The sequence below is a fragment of the Mirounga leonina genome, unplaced genomic scaffold (genome assembly GCF_011800145.1).
Source record: "Mirounga leonina isolate KUSES-001 unplaced genomic scaffold, KU_Mleo_1.0 Mir_93, whole genome shotgun sequence".
Lineage (NCBI taxonomy): Eukaryota > Metazoa > Chordata > Mammalia > Carnivora > Phocidae > Mirounga > Mirounga leonina.
This window is the reverse complement of record NW_023270854.1, coordinates 2837625-2859088: the sequence shown is the minus strand read 5'-3', so window position 1 is coordinate 2859088 and position 21464 is coordinate 2837625. Positions and strand designations below refer to the sequence as shown.

At 51.5% G+C, this 21464-nt stretch overlaps 1 protein-coding gene across 4 annotated transcripts in view; it reads right to left on the bottom strand.

Moving 5' to 3' along the window:
- Positions 1-1979: 1979 nt before the first annotated feature.
- Positions 1980-21464, bottom strand: part of ZNF516 (zinc finger protein 516) — a 101299-nt gene continuing 81814 nt past the window's right edge. Inside the window, exons 2-5 of one of the 4 annotated variants that reach the window (XM_034996137.1) lie at positions 17918-19372; positions 12384-12483; positions 11513-11585; positions 1980-3573 (exon numbers count right to left, since the gene is read on the bottom strand). In XM_034996137.1, the coding sequence (XP_034852028.1) occupies positions 3514-3573; positions 11513-11585; positions 12384-12483; positions 17918-19372 (1688 nt within the window). In that variant the 3' untranslated portion in view covers positions 1980-3513. Of the gene's footprint in view, positions 3574-11512; positions 11586-12378; positions 12484-16009; positions 19373-21464 lie in introns of those variants that run through there. The other 3 variants (XM_034996135.1, XM_034996136.1, XM_034996134.1) reach the window with 3 other exon arrangements.

The following is a 21464-nucleotide window of genomic DNA, read 5'->3' as shown; positions in this document are numbered from 1 at the left end:
ACGTGTAGTCCCTTGGTGATCCAGGGGCACAGGGGACACTCATCCCATGGGCTATGAGCGCTCTCACTCGTTCTCGCTCTCTCAGGGGGAAGAACGAGCAGCTCCCTGGGAGGCACCGAGAGAGACGGCACCTCTTACCTGCTGCACTCAACACTACATCCATCCTAAAGCAGTGCTCAATTACTCAATCTCTGTGTGCCTGTGCCCTTATCTAGATGTTTCTGTAACGTTACATAACCCGTGACAGAGCGGCCAAGTCTGAAGATGGCTCTCGACACACTGGGCAAACTCCACATCTTCACCTGACCCTGCGGCCACGCGTAATTATTAACCAGAGCAATTTCCTGGGGCACGTGCATTTCAGGAAACCAGTGTCTTTCTTGGTTTCAAAAATAAGTACGTATCGGAGGGACCTCTCAAAGCATTTAATACTTTTCAAAACTGGAAAGGCAAAATCCACGTGCCTTGAAGATCTGGACTGTGTTTTGACCAACGTGAAATGTATCCATCTGAGACGCCAAGAGACCCTCCCAAAGCAGGCAGGGAAGTGGCAGAAGGGCTGAGTGGGTCCCAGGGAAGAGGCTTACCAGCTGATTTTTCAGAGAATTTAAATGTTCATTCTTCAAATTAAGGAATATGAGTGGATAACCTGAAAGATTCCTATAAGCTATTATTTCTGTGTTATTTGACTTGGACAACGAGGAAGAGACGTGAGCCGGGAGGAGGAGAGGGCGAGGAGGAGAGCCAGACCAACGGAGCTGCACCAGGAGCGCAGGCGGGGCGGGGAGATACCCGGAGAAGCTGCAGTGTAGACAACCAAACCCTTTATTGTCTAAGTTACATTAGACGCCAACACTGTAAAAATCCTGTTAAGAAACGAGGAAACAGCAGGTCGGTAGAGGTAGCAGAAAGAGTCTGTAACAGTCAGAAGATGACTTACAGGAGAGATCGTGCGGGAATTATCATTCGAAAAAAGCGAATCAAAACATATTGGCTAAATAAATAAGAAAACACAAATCATATTAAATACAATGGTCAAACGGACATCAACGCATTAACAAACCCAACAATACTGATGGCCAGTGGGAGAAAGAAACCACAGTCAGGCCCGAGAACGGCAGGTCTTGGAGGGTGGCGTCCTCGGAGGGTCCTCCTCCATCTGCTCAGTTACGTGCAAACCTACTTCTGCACTCTGCACGGCACACGCTTCCGTAAGCGGACTCGGGCTGCGCGCTCGGCCCACGGGACCCCCAGCGCGCCCCTCTCTTGCCACCAGGCAGCTCCGACTGCCGGCGGGGCTCCCGGGTGCCGCTTCCGAAACAGGAAGAATGGACACGACACCTCCGTGTCACTTTGGGTACAGAACTGCTTTTAATCGCTAGATCACAGAGAAAGACAGGACCAGATCAGTAGCCCCTATGCATTCCTGAACTGTCACTATTCACTTTCAGCCCAGAAAATGAAATGCGGAAGTTATTACTTTGGGGAAACTATCAAAATGATCAAACGTAAGTCAACAGAAAGGCATTCTGATTTCTAAGGTGAACAGAGGAATGTGTCTCTGCAACTTTGCTCAAGATACAGAACAGTCAATTACAGCTGCTCGATAGAATCTGCATGACATTCCTAATTACACCGACACAACAGATCATTCTGGTACATATCTGGTGTAAGAGTATCAGGAAAAAATAAGTAAAGACGTCACATACACACACATACGTATACATACGTGTGTGCACATCCATATGTATGGAGAAGCTGGTCAGTTACATCGCATTGTTTGCAAGTGTTGCCACGTAACCGGAACCTCAAGTAATTTAAATTCAGTAACAAGTAGAATCCAGAACCAAACATTAACTAATAACAACATTAACAATAATAATAATATAATAATAATTCAACAAATCATTAGAACAGGAAAACCACACTTTAGGGTTTGTGTGTGTGTGCGTGCGCACGTGTTTAAACAAATCTTTGTATCAGAAGCCCATTTTCTACAAAAAACTGCACTAATCCATTACTGTATTAAGTAAACTGTCGCTCTCACCAGTATTAAAGGTTAGGATAATTTCTGTACATGTAAAATTATTGCTTTTTTGAAAAATATATTTAGCATGCTCGTTTTAATCCATTTCCTGCCTTTACAAAATTTCACAATTAAAAAAAACCTAGTAAAGCTTTTGCAAAAAATTTCACAGAACATTTTCATTCAAGGCAGCAGTAACTTTTGATAATGCATAAAATCATATGTGCAAAAATCTGAAACTCTCAGAAATATTACCATCACACATAGTGTCACGGTAATAGGAAAAGAAAATATTTATATCTGTGGAATACAATTTTAACTGCGTACACTGCACGGTTTAAGATCCTTTGTTATGGGCCTTAACCCCCACCACAAAAACTTGCATTTACGGGACTGAGGAAGAGGTATATAAAGCCGCCCCCACCCAGGGGCCTGGGGACCTCCACGCTCTGGGAATGAAGGTACTCATCCTGCGGAGGTCCCCAGGCCCCAGAAGAAAAGACATCTACTTGCTGGGCTGGTGGAGGGACAAATGGAAGTGGGGGAGAGGGGGAGCAGAGGGTTCCAGAGCACCAGGGCCCCCAGACCTGCTCAGGGATTCTCCCGCCATCACTAAAATGGGTCTAGACCAGGAGGGTTCGGTGGCTAGAGAATTTACGGGCAGTCTTCCTTGGTGAGCAGTTTGCAGAATGTAGCCCTGTTACAAAAAGGTCCTGAGAATAAACAAAGAAGCCTGCTTGTCTTAGTGTTCAACTAGCTCTTTTCCGAAACAGAATATAAGCACTCCCATAGACGTGTTTCCTCTGTGGGCTCGCTGAGCACAGATGATGGGAAGGACGGAAAGAGCAGACGGGAAATGCCCACGGCCCCCGAAGGCCACCCCAGACAGTTAGGACCTGCCGCGGCCCCGCGCCAGCGAGCCTGCTTTCCACAGTGCCCGACGCTACCTCCTTCCGCTCTCGTACGGACTATCTTAAAGACCCCCTAGGACACCGAGAGGCTGTGGTATTAATACTCTGCCAACCTCAGCTCCACCACCGCGTGTCCTGACATTACCCGACAGTCCTCCGGAGCGTCGGCGGCTCCCGCACGGCGCTCGGCTCTTCAGGCTCTCGGACACGCACAAGAGTCTCTCTCCAGTGTCTCAAACGTGTCTCGAACAACACAGATGCCTGTGCTCTCCTGTGCCTGCCAACACCACTGTTTATTGTAAGAAAATAGGGGACTATGGTGGATGAGCACATAGATGCATAGAGAATATCTACATGGGATTCTAGAGTAGACCACCTTCATTTATTCTGAAACGTTTCACAAGGAGGAGAAGCATCTCCCTTCAGTCTCCACTCCAGCATGGGCGCCAGGATCGGAGGTGTCCGGTCGGGAGTCCTGCAGCTCTTCCACGGGGTGGCTGGGGTCACTGCTGGGACGTCCACGAGGGGGCTGCGCACGGCTGTCGTGGGGCACCGGGGTACGCCGGAAGTGAGTCTCTAGGTTCCCTTTCTGAGAGGCACTGTCAGGACGGTATCTGGGTTAGAACGGTCTCTCCCCTGGATGAGAAAAAGCAGACAACAGAAAAGCTCATTTCTGCCTTTTGGAGTCCAAGTGCCTTTTTCCTATTAATTTCCTTATCAACACCCACGAACACAAACAATGACCTTCAGGCAGCAACCCCATCAGGCCGGTGAAGACCCCTGACTTCAGTGGTCACTGTGCTCGAGCAGGAGAGATTTTAAATGGGCCTTCCTGCCTTACGAGGCAGCCTTAGACAATCATTTCCGGAGATTCAGAGAGGATTCTTAGACTTCTCTTGTTTCACACACAAGAATGGCAAATAATAGTGTCTGAACCGGCTCTGAAGGTCAAAGGGTGGCAAGATGGAATTGGGGGAGGGTTCCCAAAAAAGCAGACTTTTGTAGTACAAAGCAGATTTACAGGTGAATGATAGTTTCAAAACAAGGCTGAATTTGGGGGTCATACAAACACAATAAGAAAAGGACAGCTCTCACATAGGTCTGTCACAATCGAGAGTGCTTTTACCAATTTCCATAAATAATTACCATGTTCGAAAAACAGAAGGGGTATTCTAAAGTCAAGTGCACTGCAAGATAAAAATGGGGATAAATGTGAGCCTGTAGCTTTTAGAGAAGGCTCTCAAATGACATCTGAAGCATCACTATTTGAACAATGGAGTTTACGATCTGAGGACAAAAACAACAGGGCAAGATTAATCTTACTAAACTGCATTAACCTTCAGCTAAAGTCTTGATGAAGTGAGACCCATCGCTTGAAATTAACATGCATACAGAAACTACAGCCCTCGTACAATTCTAACTGGTTTCCAGCTATGCCTCTAGGAACCCTAGAAATCAGGGGTGGGGGGTCTGGTTGACATCATGAATTAAGTGCTTCTTTTTAGCTAATAGTTTCAGAAAGCTCCTATTTAAAACTAGCCCTACATTCAGGACATCCAGTAATCAGCACTGAAGGAGGCCCAGTAAGATACTCGACAAAAATTCTGGGGGGGGGGGTTGATGGCGGGCACAGTGGAACAAGCAGAAGTTTATCTGACATCAAGTAGATGGTGAATTTCCTGCAGTAAGCTGAGAGCGAGGTTTTACATCTTTTGCACCACGACATCACACCACGGAGACATTCATCAACAGGGTGCTTTCAGAACTGCTCCTAGATACATTCGAGGAAGGAAAATGGCCTTTGTGCTTGCCAAGAGAAAAATGAGAGTTATTGTTAGTTGTTACATGAATGGCCTTGGAAGTCTCTACAAAGTAACTGTACGTAGCAAACAAACTTGCAGGCGATTCTAAACAGTGTGGATTCTGTACACACAACTCGGACTGCACCCCCAACAGTCACCTGGACCTCTCTTCCTTGGGACCAGGATACACAAACTTGCACGGGGCAGATAAAAAAAAAAACACCAATAGAGAGGTAACAGGAGGACAGGCCTCCTCCACAAAGGACAGAAGTTTTAAATTGCAAAGCTCAGAAAGTTTTAAAAATGTTTCAGAAGGACTGCAAAATCTGGTAACCCTAATAACCAGGTTGTTAAATTTAGTCCATAAATCTAGACACAGAGATGCAAAAATATGCTTTAAAATCGAAGGGATATGTTCAAATAGCATCTTGTTCTCTAAGGAAGTCATTCTGACTTACTGATTCATTGGGACCACATTTTATTACTCAATACAGCTGTCCTACAGGCTTTTTAGGAAATGAAAGAAATTCATCTGAGAAATCAGGCAAAGGGGAAATGTAGTCACGGAAGAAAGGAGTTCCAGAAATACTTAAGTGCACACAGTATTTTGAGCACACGCAGGTTGCTTTCTCCCTCCTACAAGACAGAGTACTCAGAGAAACACGTTTCTGGGGTGCCTGGGTGGCTCAGTTGGTTAAGCGACTGCCTTCGGCTCAGGTCATGATCCTGGAGTCCCTGGATCGAGTCCCGCATCGGGCTCCCTGCTCGGCGGGGAGTCTGCTTCTCCCTCTCACCCTCTCCCCTCTCATGTGCTTGCTCTCTCTCATTCTCTCTCTCTCAAATAAATAAAATCTTTAAAAAAAAAGAAAAAGAAAAAGAAACACGTTTCTGGAAAATTTGGTTTTTTTTTTTTTTTTTTTTTTTTGGCTGCTGTGTGAATTGTGGGCTTTTCAGTAATGCTGAAAGAAATAATTATCTTCCTTAATGCATTTCAATGTTCCAGAAATGGATATGGACTTCTGGAACTTCGTGAGGTCTACTTTTTTCCCTTTTGTCTTTATAAGGTAAGGGGATGCACAGGTACTCACGTGTCGGGGGCCGATGACATAAACCCCTCCCAGGACACACACGGACCTCTCAGCCTTCAGACGGAGGGGTACATGACTAGCATCTGGCACACGTACGTGGCACTCACTGCCTAACAATACTGCACGCAGCCCCTTCCTGACCACGACCTCTCCTCGCTGATCCACGGGTGAGTGGCGGCTCACGTGACCGCGTGTCACTCTACACGAATCACTCAACCTGTTCACAGTACGTTTGACTTAAGAGAAAAATGGATAATGTGTTTTAAGATGTTTGTTTGGTTTTGTGAATATGAAAGCCGTTTAGACACCCGAGCTGGGTTTTGAAATCTGATCTGTGATGCTAAGAATCTAACGATGATACGAAATCTGACTGTACATGTATTCAAGTACGCCCGCTATGTGATTTCTCCATCATCTGCATTATAATATCCACAGCTAAACAGGGGACAGATTAGGGTCCCATTTATTTTCTCATTTCCCCTTATTTTGATTAATGGAATTATTTCTCTGGCTTAACTATTTTAAAATAACATTTAGAATAATAAGAAATAAACTATCAATCATAGTCTTTAAATTTTGGCAAGGAGTCTAAACACACTGGAAACACCAGATTTCCTATTTCAGCAAAAGTCAGTCTGGTCTTTTAAATCCAAAAACTAGGGGGTTGCAGGGAGAGAGGGTTCATTTTTCTTGGTTCTAAATATTATTTTAATTTCTAATGTTTAACCACATAACAGAAAAAAACAATTTCTTCACAACACACACACAAAAAACCTCCTAGTTTTTCCCCCCTAACATCCATAGGACAATGATACCCATACCTCAACCTATTATTTTTAAAAAATATTCTTTCTAATGATGAATACTGGTGATTACTAGAAATTAAACATTTACTCAGTCATGCTAAATCTATGACAAAGCATCTTGAAATGACAATATGCATGAAGCCCTCCTCTCATTTAGAATTTTGCTTTAAATATTAGCTACCCTCATGATTGGAATTCAGTGCATATTACAAGAAGCACAAACAGCGGGGCCTTTATTCCTGAGGGTGGGGACGATGCGCCCACAGCGTGGTCATACCTCACTCGTGAGGACGGACCCTCCCCTCCAGCACCCAAGCCCTGCGAGAGTAAATGCCTGCCGAACAGACACGGTGGCCATGAGCCTCCTTCTAGAAGCTCTACTACTGAATCCACATCCATAACTTGCAAGGGTTCAGCGATCCTGTCCACTCCACCTGTGGGAGGAATGCCCGCTGACCAGTGTACGCACGGACAAGAGAGTGCTGCCAAAAAACACATCGAGAGAGAATCATTTCACTTCTGCTCAAAGTTTCTGTTCATTCTGACCCAACGGAGTCAGACCCATTTTGTCTCGTGGACCCGGACGCCGCGCCTGATGGCCTGTTTCACTCAGAGCCCCAGGACATCGTGACCTGTCCGACTCCGCTGGCACAGAGAACCCGGGTACCACTCCAGCAAAGCGAGGGCGGCTGCAGTGCGGCTGCAGGCGGGGCCCGGCGCCTGCCTGGCTGCTTGAGGCCTGGCGCGCCCAGAGCGGCCACCTGGGGCCGGTGTCTCGGCGACAATACTCTTCTCAAACGACACATCCTCCCTCTAAGGAACAACTCGTCCGTCAAACGAGAGCCTCTGCAAGCACGCTGCCGGGTTCTGACCAAGCCGGGAGAGGCCGAGGAAAGAGAACGGCCGTCAGGGCCGGTTCCCCAGCTCAGTCCGCGTATGTGCGCGCCCGAGTCCCCTGCGGTCACGACGGACAGCGGTCGTGCGCGGAGTCCACAGACCTGGGAGCCTGCGTGAAGCCACATGCCCGGGGGTGGGGGGCAGTCAGATCAGAGCCTCTACTCAGGACCGCAAGATCTCAACAGTTTATATCACTTAGTTCTCCGAAAGTAGAATTCGCTCAGTGCGACTGAATTTCCATGTTGGAAGCTATTAAACACACGTCACCTCCTGTTCTTCTCCACTTCAAACCCACATATTCACTTTCCTGTTGGGACACTCCTAGTTGGATCCCCAGGAGGCACCCCCAAACGCAGCTCAGATGGGACCAGGAACCCATGTTTGCCCTGCTCGTCCTGCCAAGTTCCGGGCTCAGGGCAGGCCTCCTCCTGAGAGCTGGTGCTTGCAGCCAAAACTGGGGTCAACTCAATCTCCTCCCCTCCCTCACACCCCACCTCCTGTGCCCAAACACCTGCTCTCCGCCAGCCCCACCCTAACCTGGGCCCCCAAGTCTCTCGCGGATTACCCCAAGCACTGCCAAAGCGGTGCTCAGCCACCTGTCTGGACCCGCCCTAACCCATCTTTACATCATCAAACCCAACACTCCTTCTAAAGACAGGACACCGATGATGCCCTCCCCGGCTCAGGGATCTCCGCTGCCCTCAGGAGGCTCTCTATCCCCCAGCGCCGCCGAACTCTGCTCCGCGCCTCCTCCACGGGAACATGGACTTCCACCCCTGGGTGGGCTCCTGCAGGGAGCACCATGCCGGCCCCCACAACGGCCCCCTGGTCTCCTAAATGCCCACGTCCAGGTCCCAGGACCCTCACCGTATGGCCACCTGGACCATCACCGCTCTGCTGTTCTGCTCTGTTTCCTTGTCTGAACCGCCCCCTGGACCTAAAGAAACAGCAGAGCGGGAAAAATAAATACCCAGTACTCTGCTTGTCTCCCTAGAATTACAGAGCCTGGCACATGGTAGGTGCTCAACAAATACTATTAATGACTGAATCAATGTTTATTTTAAAACGGAATTTCCGGGTGCCTGGGTGGCTCAGACGGTTAAGCAGCTGCCTTCGGCTCAGGTCATGATCCCGGGGTCCTGGGATCGAGTCCCGCATCGGGCTCCCTGCTCTGCGGGGAGCCTGCTTCTCCCTCTGCTTCTCTCTCTCTCTGTCTCTCATGAATAAATAAATACATTTAAAAAAATCTTTAAAAAAAATATAAAACTGAATTTCCATTAAGAATATCTGTAAAGTCCATTAACTTTAAGTATCACATCAAATAATTTCTGCATGAATATAAGATGTTATATGATTAAAAAAAAAAAAAAGCCCATGATCTGAAGCTTCTAAAGTTCCCAAGAAAAGGATCTGACTTAAATACTGATTATTTAATGTTAGTAAAGCACACCAAAACATGAGGAAGAACATGCTGGTGAGTAGCATGACTCCCACTCCAGATAAACAACCACAGAATTGTTCCATGGATATGTGTCATACCCTAAATCTAACACAGCAACATTGGGAACTACAAGATAAGAAAAATACCAAGATTTAAGCTGCACCTGTGACTGGCTTTCAATTATCTTGGCAGACATACCTCCTTGGGGATTCTTAAATTCCAGAGTATGCTAAAGAAATGGGATCTTCTTAGAGAACCGGAACATTCACTGATTCATCAACAAAAGCTACTTTAGGGGCGCCTGGGTGGCTCAGTCAGTGAAGCGTGCCTCCGGCTCAGGTCACGATCCCGGGGTCCTGGGATCGAGTCCCGCATCGGGCTCCCTGCTCAGTGGTGGGTCTGCTTCTCCCTCTCCCTCTGCCCCTCCTGCCCTGCTTGTGTGGCCCGCTCGCTCTCGCTCTCTCTCTCTAATAAATAAAATCTTTAAAAAAAAAAAGCTATTTTAAATGTAACAAAGGACAGAAAGTACTACCACGGGCCACGATCTCAAATGTGGAATTAAGCAAACTAGTGGCCACAGTGGGAGGGGCGGATCAATCCAGTGCAACATCAGGGTCACAGGCCTGGGCGAGCGCTGTCCCAAGGCTGGACAGAAAGACAGCTGACCCACTGCGGGCCCTGCACCAAGAGGGAACAACCACTTAGAGCACGTAACATGCATCCCTGTAAACGCGAAGTCACAGGTCAGGTGGTAATAAGTACAGAACTGCAGAACTTGAGTTCACGGAGACAAAGACAAAAATATAAATACATCGTTTCTCGATCATAATCAAGGATGAGTATCAAGCCTTATGAATTCCCAGCATACCTACAAGTGACACAGAAATAACTTAAAATGCAGTCTTAGTGATGTGCCTTGTTGACCTACTTCTCCCTGTGACAGGAACAATTTAAAGAGACCGAGTAAAATGAATGCATAGCATAGGAAACAGACCCGACGTGTGTTCCTGAAGAATCTCGTGGAGCTCTTTGTGGATCTGCCTGGCGTTTCCCACCCCACCAAACACTCTCGTCAAAAAGCCATGTCTTAGGTAGATTTAACGGGTCACCTACACACCACAAACACGTTGCACTGACTCCAGTTGTAATCTCAACGTGTGTTCTCCGATCAGGGCGCAACCTCTTGTTACCACGTCCCGCAAACACATCATGGGGGCTCTTTTTGCAAGGGGGTTTATTTCTGTGAAAAAGGAGAGGGCTACCTAATTCGAGCTGAGGTTACATGTGTTTGGAGATCTTTTAATTCCACATTCGGAGAGATGTTACTTATTTCAGAAACCGTCACGGCATTGTGAAGTAACTTCTTTCTATTCTAAAACTACCGGTTTTATTGAGAGAGACAAATCACTTCCTGAAAAACTGTAACACACGACAAGGCATTTAGTCCATGACATACGAAGAAAAGCCTTTTTAGCAACAAAAAGGAATTCTAAAATTGCAATAAAACACGAGCACAAAGCGCTGAGAAGGCCATGTCCGTGCTAAGGTCCACCCTTGCGTGGCAGTGGCCGTTTCACTGGGGCTTCACCGTGAACCTTCTCTTCTAGAGAAACAGACCAGGAGGGCTCTTGCGCTTCCCGTGGAGCCTCCATCACCCTCACCAGCCTCAACAGCCCAGAGTCCCGCGGATGGTTACGTTGATCGGGACAGGACCCACGAGCTTGTGCTGACCCAGCCACGGGGCCTGGATGCTTGCTCTGGAGGCAAAGAGATGCCTCTTCCTCTATAAAGGGGAGAGCGTGCAGCTATGGAATCCCATCAGAAAGCCAGAATGTCAACGGAAAATGCCCTTGGGAGGGGGGGCGGAGTGCCAATCTGTGAGGGGACAGAAGCGGGGAGAGCTCTTAGCCCAGGACAACTGGCGAGGCCACTGGGGACGGCGTGTGCCTCGCGACTGAGGAGCTCACACCGAATCCCTCCATCAGCGTGTGCAAGAGCGCAGCCACGTCGTGTGGACACAGCAGTGAACACGTGAAGGCCACACGTGCCGGGCCACACGCGTGAGGCAGGCATGCACACAAGTACCCATGCACGGCGACTGTGCCGGCTGAGGGTGTCAGGCAGGGAACCAGATCGAGGAGCGGACACAGCCGTGGAGCACCACACACTGCCCGGCGCTTCTCACGGAGGAATGCCAACACGCCATGCTACAGAAGAAGCTGGCGAAACTGGTTCTCGAACAAGCTTGTGCAAAGACACCTTGGGTAGAAAAGCAGGACTCTCAGCCGCCTCGCCCCCAGCAGGACCAACAGCAGCTGCGTGCACCTGCCACGTCCTCGTAACTCAGGGCCGCGACGGCCGTCGGGGTTTGCCGATTGCCCCCAGACTGTCCTGAAGGGCTGGGTCTACATCAAAGCAACGCAGTGGCTGACACTTCTGGCAAAAAGAAAAACCACTGGGTGCTTTCGTGCTGAGCATCAGGGCACGCCTCTTCCCAGCAACCACATTAAAACCCGATATCCAGTTAACCAGAAGACCTACTTGTTTGGGGGCATCTGCGGAGGTGACGTGGGCTTCAGCGCCCCAGGGGTCATTAGACTCCAAGGCCACGGTGGGAACAGGAGCGCACCAGCTTCGTCTGGCGCAGGAAGCGAGGCCCTTACAGATAAAGCACTTGCCCTAGCCTGGGGCCGGAAAGACCAATTTGCTTCAACACTCGCCTTCAGAGACGGGATGGAGCTGCCTGGGCCACGGCTCTCTAATGCAGACCTCGCTGCTGGAGGAAGCCGTCACTGACAACGCTAATTATCAGTGTCTGTGGAGGGGGGCCCTCCTCCTGCCTTACTTACCATTTGGCCTCTGTCGTCTGCATCACATTGGCTTGCTGCCCGCATCCTCCACACTCCCACACAGAGCCCTCCGGCGCCCTCCTCCCGCAGGCCGCGGGGTCCCCACGCACGGCTCTCGGCCCCCACAGTCGCGGGCAAGCTCGGCACACACAGGCCCAGGGCTCCTGCCACTGGCACTGACCAGCGCAGGGGCACACAGACTACAGGGTGCACAGCGCCAGGAGGAGAGACCCCGCGCCGCGCGTCACGCTGACGGGGGCTTGGTGACTTAGGTGCGTGCTGGGGGCAGAGGGACGCATTAACATAGTCATTGCTGAGGCCTCGACTCTCTTAATGGGACCTTTGCAAACAGGCTTATCTCAACTTAAACCACACGGTGCTCGGATGTGAAGGAAAGACCATTCTGGGGGCCGGGTGGGAGAGTCTGGTGCGTGAGGCCTCCCAGGCCGGGGGCTCGCGTGCCAGTGGCTGGGGATGCAGCCAAGGCCGAGGTGGCTGGGCTCCCAGGTGCCCCCCCAGGGTCCGCGGCTGGCCCAGGCCCAGTGGCGGGCGGGGTACCTGTGTGGGCCCGCGTGTGGGCCCTGAGGCGGCTGGACTGGTGGAAACGCTTCCCACACTCCACGCAGATGAAGTCTCCTTGGCGGGCCTGCGTCCGGAGCGTCCCTGGGCGGCGGTGGCCGTGGGTGGTGTGCAGGTGGGGCGGTGGCAGGGGTGGGGGCGAGAGGAAAACATCATTAGTCTGTCTAACGGTGTGATGGGACACGACTAGCAGCCGTCCCCCAGGCTCTGCCGACAGCCGGTGTACGCAGGATGGCGAGGGACAAACCACGGGACCTGAAACCCATACCGCGGCCCCAGGGCGGTGCGGGGCCTCAGGGCAACTGGACGCCCTCCCACCATCCACTGCCTGGAGATCGGGGTGGTACCGCGAACACAGCCAGGGGCAGGGACGGGGACGCTGCAGTCTGGCCACCTGTCCCCACTACGCCACTGACACCGCCCGCCTGGCCCCTTACCTGTGTGCCCGCATGCCCTCCGGGGCCCAGACGGGACACCTGGGAATCGGGCTGGGCATAGGCCCTGGTCCCATGTTCCCTTCTGTGAGAACGGGGGTGCAGACGGCCCTCACCTGCGTCCCTCTGAAGAAAGGCCAATGCTCACGTCAGGGGAGCGGCCCCACAGAGGGCCTCCCCCTGAGCCCCATTCTCGCTGCTGGGCTCAACGGTAACTCGACGGAAACACAACACAAAAAAACCAACCAGAAAAAGTTCTGCCCGGAGTAACACATTTTTTTAAATCATGCTCACGGAGCTGAGTGTGTCTGCCCCTAACATCTGATATTTGAATGTAAAAGGCAAATGGAAAGGATGACAAATGGTCTCCATTAAATCAGCTGAAACCAAATTCTTGTCTGAATTCAGAGTGCATCCACAGATCAAAAGAACATGGAATCGCTTCTGCACTGCAGACGTTATGGACATAATCCTCAAAAACGTGTGCGCTGTTAAGGCAGACCTTGTCCCATTTCTCACGGGGCAAGCCTTGAACATGGGTCTTAGAGAAACAACCCAGTCTCATCCTACGAGAACCTTCCCTGGCGATCACTTTGGTCGTGCGGATTCTCCTGGGTGTAAGGGGACGGCTCGCCCATGTGGATTCTAACGATGCCTACACCGGATACCTGCTAAGGATCATGAGAAGCAGCATGGGGTTTGCGTCCTCCCACACTACATCGTTTCAGGACTTTTTTGTAAGGAACTCTATCAGCTGCCCATCTCCCATCCAAGTGGCACAGAAAAACCCAGCACTTCTGCTCAGCCGACTGTATTTCCTCGAATTAAGGATGCATCAGCGTGCACGCATACACACACACACACACACACACACACACACACACTGTCTCCCGTGTGTTTTGCCATATCATTTTCTCTCTACTTTTTAAGAAAAGATCCTTGCCCTTCATGGTCAATAATTGTGCCCAAGCTCCTCCAAAATTCTGAGCTAATCAAAAAGATTATAAACTTCATTTGAATTGAAGACTGCCTGGTGAGCAAAGAGCTCTAACACTCTGACCTAGAAACTAGAGTTGTGTGGGAAAGGAGGCCGAGTGAAAGGCAGGGGAGAGCCTTCCAGAGGCAGGCGCAGACTCTGCTCCTGAGCCCTGCGACGTTAATTTAACCCGATCACGCTGCAACATACATGCCATCTGCAAGGGGGAAAGGAGCCTGGACACCTTCTGCAGGACTCCACACAGAACCAAGCAAAGGAAGCACGCACCCCTCATCATCATCACAATCAGTGTGTCCTTGGTAGAAGTGACTTTGTCAAGTCCCAACAACAGAGACCTTATGTCTTATTCTATCTAGAATAATCTCCTCCTATCATCTTCAAGTTTTTATTCTAAAATCCATATTCTCACCTAACATAGGCTGAACACAAAGTCTGAAAACATACGTAATGTGTTATTTTATTACTATTCCATCAACAGGACAGTCCTATTCTATGGATAGAAGTTTCCAGACTCACCAGCCATGCAGAGAAACCCCAGGGCTTTAAGGGCTGTAGTCTGAGTCCCTCCAGCAAGAGACGGTGGTCACGCCCCAGAACATCCTTTCTCTCTTGGCAGGCTTCCACACCAACATCAATCCGTCAAAACACACGTGGGGAAAAGACCTCTGAGAATTCTCCGCCCTCACGTTGGGAAAGACCCGATGCCTCAGAGGCACCTCCAGAAACCAGGGCTTCTGTGTGAACAATCACAGGCCCTGAAATCAGAGTCACATGGCCCCCCGCAAATGTTCCTCATGTAAACAGATGGCTACTCTTCTTGGAAGATTCTCTTGTGCAGACTTCTGCCTCCCCCACTGCAAGCTGATGCTGGGCAGCACGTTCCCCCGAGGCCTGTGTGGAGGAGTTGAGACCTTTACTCCGCAGGGGACACCCCCAGAGAGGAGGCCCACAGCCAATGCATCAGACCACAGAATGAGAGCCGAACAGCATGGACAGACTCGTAGAGTAAGACAGGCCAAAAACACAACCCGGACTAGAGATGAACTTAACTTCCTAGATTCGTGACGCAAACATCAACTGTGGGGTACACAAAGGCTATGGATGCACGGCAGCCAGTGGAAGACAAAAACCTCAGGAATCTGAGTCACCGGCACATTCAGAAATGTGTCAGTGGCAACGACTTGGGGAGCTGCTCATACTTCCCAGGCTGCAAAAGTGGAAGCAGAGCCTCTACAACAGGAAACATTAATACTCCACTCACCTCTCAGACACTCAGGCCCCAAACCTGCTGGATTTCCTTCCACTACAACACTTGAAGAGCCGTAAGTAAACATTCCAAGAAGGAGAAAGGAACTGGCAAGGGCCCGGTGGCTACAGATGGGACACGTGAGCAGGGCGCAGACCAGCCAAGGCGTTCGGAGAGTCAACAGACCTTCCTGCGAGAGAGCCCAGGCCTGGCCCCAAAGTCAAGACCAGAGCTCAAGGGGGGGCCGCAGAGGGAAGGGCCATGCAGGGGAGCATCCCATCCAACCATGCGACCACCACACGGACACCAGCCGAGGGACCTAGACAAACTGATCCCTTCTTCCCTAAACCCGGGAAACCATGGTTTCTAGAAATGCACTTAATAGTGTATCACAGCCGAAAAGTTTAGAACACTCCCCTTAAGAAACCCAAGTATGCACGAACTTAAACAGCCTAAACACCCTTAAATACACCTAGCTGTATTCCAGTGTATACACGGGCAGAGCCAATAACCCAAGAGGAGAACACATGCATTACGGACGATTTAGCATTTCTCACATTTAAAAGAAAAATATGGGGGCGCCTGGGTGGCTCAGTTGGTTGAGCGACTGCCTTCGGCTCAGGTCATGATCCTGGAGTCCCTGGATCGAGTCCGGCATAGGGCTCCCTCCTCAGCAGGGAGTCTGCTTCTCCCTCTGACCCTCCTCCCTCTCATGCTCTCTGTCTCTCATTCTCTCTCTCTCAAATAAATAAAAAAAAAAAAAAAAAAAGAAAAATATGTAACCTCTCTTAAAAACACACACACAAAACCCTGAGACCATTTAAAATTTTTAAGGAAAAGGACAACATTTCAGGCTACCGTGCACTTCTAATCTGTCATCTGAAATTCTCAAAACCTTACCTTGAGATTCACTTCTCCTTTTTGGGGGGGAAAAGCAAAGACAGCACCGACCTACGGCAGCACGAAGGAAAAGCCACTCACAGGCGGGAACCGGCCGGTGCGCTCTGCGTGACGCGCCCCAGGTCTGGGCGCTGGGCAGAAGCCACTGACACAGCGAGGGGAGCCCCTAGCTCAGGGCGCCCGAGGCCGCGGTCACCGGAAGGAGCAGACAGAGAGGGTCACGGCCGCCGGGAACATGGGCACCCACTGAAACTCGCCCATTGGGCGCCTACAACGTCTCGGCTTTTGCAGCCAAGACAACCCAAACCTAAAGAGATGGATCTGCCATCAGGTCTAAAGGTCAGCCGATAGATCGTTTTTCCGTTTCACAGCAAATAATCTGCGTGATTGGAGAACGTCCCTGAGACGGTGCAAAGCTCACGTAACGTAACTGAAATCTGAAAATGCAAAAACGCGAAGCCACGCACCAGCTGGGTTCTGCCACCTGCGAGGGGCGCGTGCCCAGCTCCACCCCGGCATGGAGCACCTGTGCCCAAAGGGATGGGAGTCGCAGACACAAGGGTGCTCGCTGTGCCATGCAAGCACCTCGGCAAACGGTGTGTCTCAACGACCTCCGGCATCCGCGCCTCTGCTTCCTTCTAGAAAGTTCACAAGAAGCCCTGGCTCTGAGTGAGGAGAAAAAGACGCCAACCTTGAATAAGGACCCCACTGGCAAAACCTCCAAGGCCGTGGCACCCCCGAGTGTTTTCCTAGTCGAAAAACACCTTAGTGTTTCCTCATGAGCCAAAGGTGCCGCTCACCGTGCCAGGACGGCCCCAGCGTGCCCGTGGATCCGGGCAGGTGCCCAAGTCCCCAGAGGCAGCGGGGAACTCAGGGAGACACCTGCCTTCTCGCCAGGCACCCCCGGCCACCGCACATCTCACACACTGTTCACCCACTTCCACCAAACCTTGACCTGTGTTCCCCAAAGTGCTTCAACTTGCTGGAATGTGAGGGGCCGGATCTCAAAGGTCATTTTTGATGGTAACTTACTTTAATGACAGGGGCATGATGAACAATTCCGTTCAAAGAAGGGTAATGAACAGAGAGACACAGCTCCGTCGGGGTTTTCATATGCCTGGTTTTGGTTAATAGCAAATCCTTAGATCTCCTAATGTTCTCTTAAGGGAGAGCTACCCACGATTCACGCTCAAGGACGAGGGCATCCTACCCGGCGTGTGCCGTCCCTGGCAGTTCCTCATCATGCTCACGACGAGGCGTCAATACCCAGACACTGGCAGGAAAGGAAAATGGCCACTAAAGGCTATCTTTTCTGGAATTTGGCACCAGCCAGTCCCCAACTTTGTATGGTACATTCATACTCTGCACGGTTTGCTTACTAATGCCAGTGAACTATGTATTTTTAAATTACATATGTACAAAAATAAAACAGTCACTTCAAATAACCATTCCTGCCTTTTGAGAGAAAAGGGACAATGAACATCTACTGATTCTATGTTTAAAATGACAAAGGAAGAGGCACCCGGCTGGCTCAGTCGGTAGAGCCTGATCACGGGGTCACGAGTTCAAGTCCCATGCTGGGCAAAGAGCTTCCTTAAAAAATAAAAAATAAAAACAAAAAGACAAAGGACATGAGAGGCATCAAGGCTGCCTGCTCCTGTCAAATTTCAGCAATGTCTGAATTAACATCACCAGGAGGGAAGCCCCCGCAGGGCCGGCAGCTTCATGCCCCCGGCACCAGGCACCTGCGCCCTAGAAGGCAGAGCTGTGGGGGCCGGAGAGGGGTGCATCTGCCCCACCCTCTCTGTTCTGCGTTCGGACGCACAGCCATGGGCCAGGCAGCCGCCCGACCCCCGGAGGAGAGGCTCCTCCGTGCGGCCCGCCAAGGACGATCACGCCCGCACTCACGTGGGCGGGCAGGGAGGGGCCCGCTCGTCTTACCTCTGTGCTCTAGTGCAGGACCGTTGGCACCCCAGCTCTGGTAGAGAGAAGCAAAGTCCTTTGGAATGTACGTCTTGAAGATATTGAGGATGTCCAGCCGCTTCTCGTGGCCGTCAGACGCGGGCTTGCTGGCGTGCAGGGCGGGCTGGGCCTGCAGGGCTGCGTGCCCCCTGGGGCCCGCTCCACAGCTAGCCAGCGGCCGCAGCTCGGGGCCAGCCTTGGAGGGGGGCTCGCGGGGAGGTAGAGGGGGGCCCCCGTCGCCTTTCACCTGTGGCTGACCCTGAGGCTGGGGGCTGAATTTGGCTTTTAGGGGGTCCGGGGCACTGTGCTTATTTGGGGGGCCGAGGCTGGCCCCCGCCGGAGGCGTGACGTACTTGTCCCCTGGCCTGTTACTGGTCGGGGGCTGGGTGCCTGCCCGGGCAATGACGGAGGGCGTGGGGGTGGCACTTCGGCTGAAGCCACCGCCGCCCGCCGCGGGCCCCGGTCTGGGGCTGGCCTCCTGCCTGGGCTTCGGCAGGGGCAGCTGCGTGGGGCCGCCGTGCGGCTCAGGGCCGTGGCCGGGTTTGGTCTGCCGGGGCCCGTCGGGGCCGGCCACCCAAAGCGCACAGGGGCCTCCGGAATGGCCCTCCTTGCTCTTCGGCACGCTAGTGGCTTTCGGGGTCACGCCCAGGGGCGAGGGGCTGCCTTTGGGCCCCGGCGCCCCTCCCGGCACCTGAGTGCGCGTGAACCGAGCGATGGGCAGAGGCTGGCACTCTTTGCCCCCGAGGGCAGGCGGGGGGCCCGTGCGTCCGCTCCGGGCAAGGAAAACCAAGTTGTTTCTGATGCTTTTGTAACCGTTGGGCTGAATCCACTGGGGGGCCATGGAGTTGCAGCTGACCCTGTGCCAGATCCGCTTGTGCATCCACAGGACCTCGGGGTAGTACGTCTTGTGGCTGCAGTAAGGACAGGGGTGAACGGCCAGTGCAGCCTGCAGGGACGAGGCCAGTTCCTTGTGGCTGGGGTCATCCCGGCTCGACCGCTCGCTGAGGTCCAGCGGGACCAGGTCTGGGGCCGGCACCTTCCTTCCCCCCACAGCGTGCTCCCTCGTGTGCAAATCAGATAGCTTCTCCTTCAGGGGGTGAGCCGGGCTCGCGGACAAGAGCTGCAGGCCTGCTCCTTCCGGAAAAGTCTGAAGCGAATGTGAAGGGAAGTCTGCGGTGTCCCTGGAGATGGAGACCTCCTGCTTCGGGTGAAATGCAGGCGTCTTGATGTCCACGGAAAACCTGGGCGGCTCTGCTCTCTTGGAAGCATCTCGGCTCCTGTTTTCGAGCACGGACACGGAAGCTGCGCTCCCCGCTCTGGGCTCCCCGGGGCCTGCGGCCGACACGTTACTCCCAGGCGCGTGACTCTGGTCTCCATTGGAGAGCACAGTCGATGCCACCTCTTCAGAAAAGCAGAAGCGGAGTGGCTTTCCCCCTGGAGGATCAGAATGTAAAACGTGACGTTACCATTTCTCATCAGGACAGAACGAGACACAGTAGCACACCCAAGGCACTGTGGCCCCGCGCGCAGGGTGCGCGGGTCCTCGGGAAACAACGGGCTGCTCCCCACAACGCTCTCGACAGTGGGCCAGATTTAAGGGCAAAAGGATGGTATCTGGGGTGGGGTTGGTTTCTTCAGTTGATTAACTCAGTAGATCGTCAGGAGAAATAAAATCTAGCTGCCTGTAACTACGCAGTTACTCGTTAACAGAGGGTAACCAGTTATACCAAACACCAAGAAATACCTGCTCTGTACTAGCACGAGGCTTCCCACGACTCTCAGGGAACTCTCTAAATGCAGTCACGGTTAGGGGTCCCGGGGACGTAAGGCAAGGAGACCCAGAGACGCTGAGAGGCAGCCCGTGGTCACACGAGGCTGGGCCTGAAAATGGCTTACTTTGCCCGGGGGATCCTGTGGCTGCCCCAGAAATGTCCGGGCTATAGGTCGACTTCAGACGGATCCAGAACGGTCCCTAATGACTCTCTCTCTTAAGGTCCACTGTTACAGTCCAAAAGGCTTGACAACTGAAGTTTCCCTTCAGAGGCATGAGAAGGAAGGGTAAGTGAGGCCACTCATCCCCACCTTTCCCCGGAGGGATGCCCGGGACGGGGACCCTAAACTCTCTGCCCCTGGAGTTCCCGCCTGCAGTGCTCCCGCAAGACAGGCAGCCTGGGTGTGCCCAGATGCCCTGGCACAGGGAGGCCCGCCTCTTCCCAAACCAGGCTGCATGGAGGGCATCAGTGGCAGGTGGGAGCGGGGCTCCATGCCCTTCAGACTGACATGCTAAAGCCTCTGCAGAGCGAGACCAGACTACACCCCAAGGGGATTCAACACAACTTGAGAGAAACTCCATTTTACATTTATTTGCACTGATGACTTTGGGTAGAGTGAGCTCAACATCTGGAAGGTGTACAAATGTTTCTGGATATCTCAAAACTTTCCAAACTACAGAACACAAGTTCACATCGTGGACACGACAGTGAATGCCACCTGTCACCGATGCAATGGGTTAAAATGTCAGGTGCCCACTTATGGCAAGGCCCAATATCGCTGGTCTTTATTTAAGAATATTTACAGACTTAAACATTTGCAGTGGAATGTAGGTATCTATTTACAAAAAATGTTCTTTAAAAATTTTCTAAGTATATTTTCTGGAGTTAAGGCTCAGGAATCCCATCAAATTGGTATTTTTTTTAAATGTATTCCAAAGGGATCTTCATGGAAGCAGGAAGGCATCCTTCACAGAATGCGTTTTGACAGAGATCAGAAGGAGCAGAGTAACCAATGAGCCGTATCAATTAGTAGGTAGTTAATGAGCCACTCCTATGCAATTTTAAAGGATTATGTCCCACATAAAACAGGTGACCAGTACGTAGTGATGAGCAGGATGGGTGAGGAGATAAGACGACGCAGGAGGGATAAATGTTCAGATTCCTGTCAGCACAAAATGCTAACACGTGATCCACTTTGGGGATGTCTGCCTGTCCTGAATATCATGTCCTGTTCCCCGGAAGGCACACTGAGCAGCCCCGGGAATCTCTGCTGATTAAAGGGCACTTAACCTGGGACTAAACGTGCAGAAAACTCGTGGCCTTTGTTCAATTCCCACTGATGCTCAGAATGTCAAAGTCACTTTCAAATGTTCAAAGAGAGAAACTCCAGGGGCTGGGGGCCCTAGTTTTTCCTGTATTAAAGGAATACGGATTTATGAAAACACATGCCAGAGACTATGAGCTGAATCCCAAAGTTGAAAAAGAGGACAATGTAACTTGACACTGTACATCTGTGGGGGTTTCAAAGCACATCTGTCCAAGTCCCCACATTTTATGCTCCCAGAAAGGATGATAAAACATCACAGCAGAACTTCCAATACCTCTGACCAAGACACTAAATCATGAGACGCCTGCGACCTGCACTCGGTCCCTGAAGCCATCGATGGGGGCGGGGACAAAGCTGGTGTCACAGGAAACCTGTCGTGAGAAAAACGAGGCCCTCCTTCCCAATGGCCGTCTGACTCTGGGAGGAC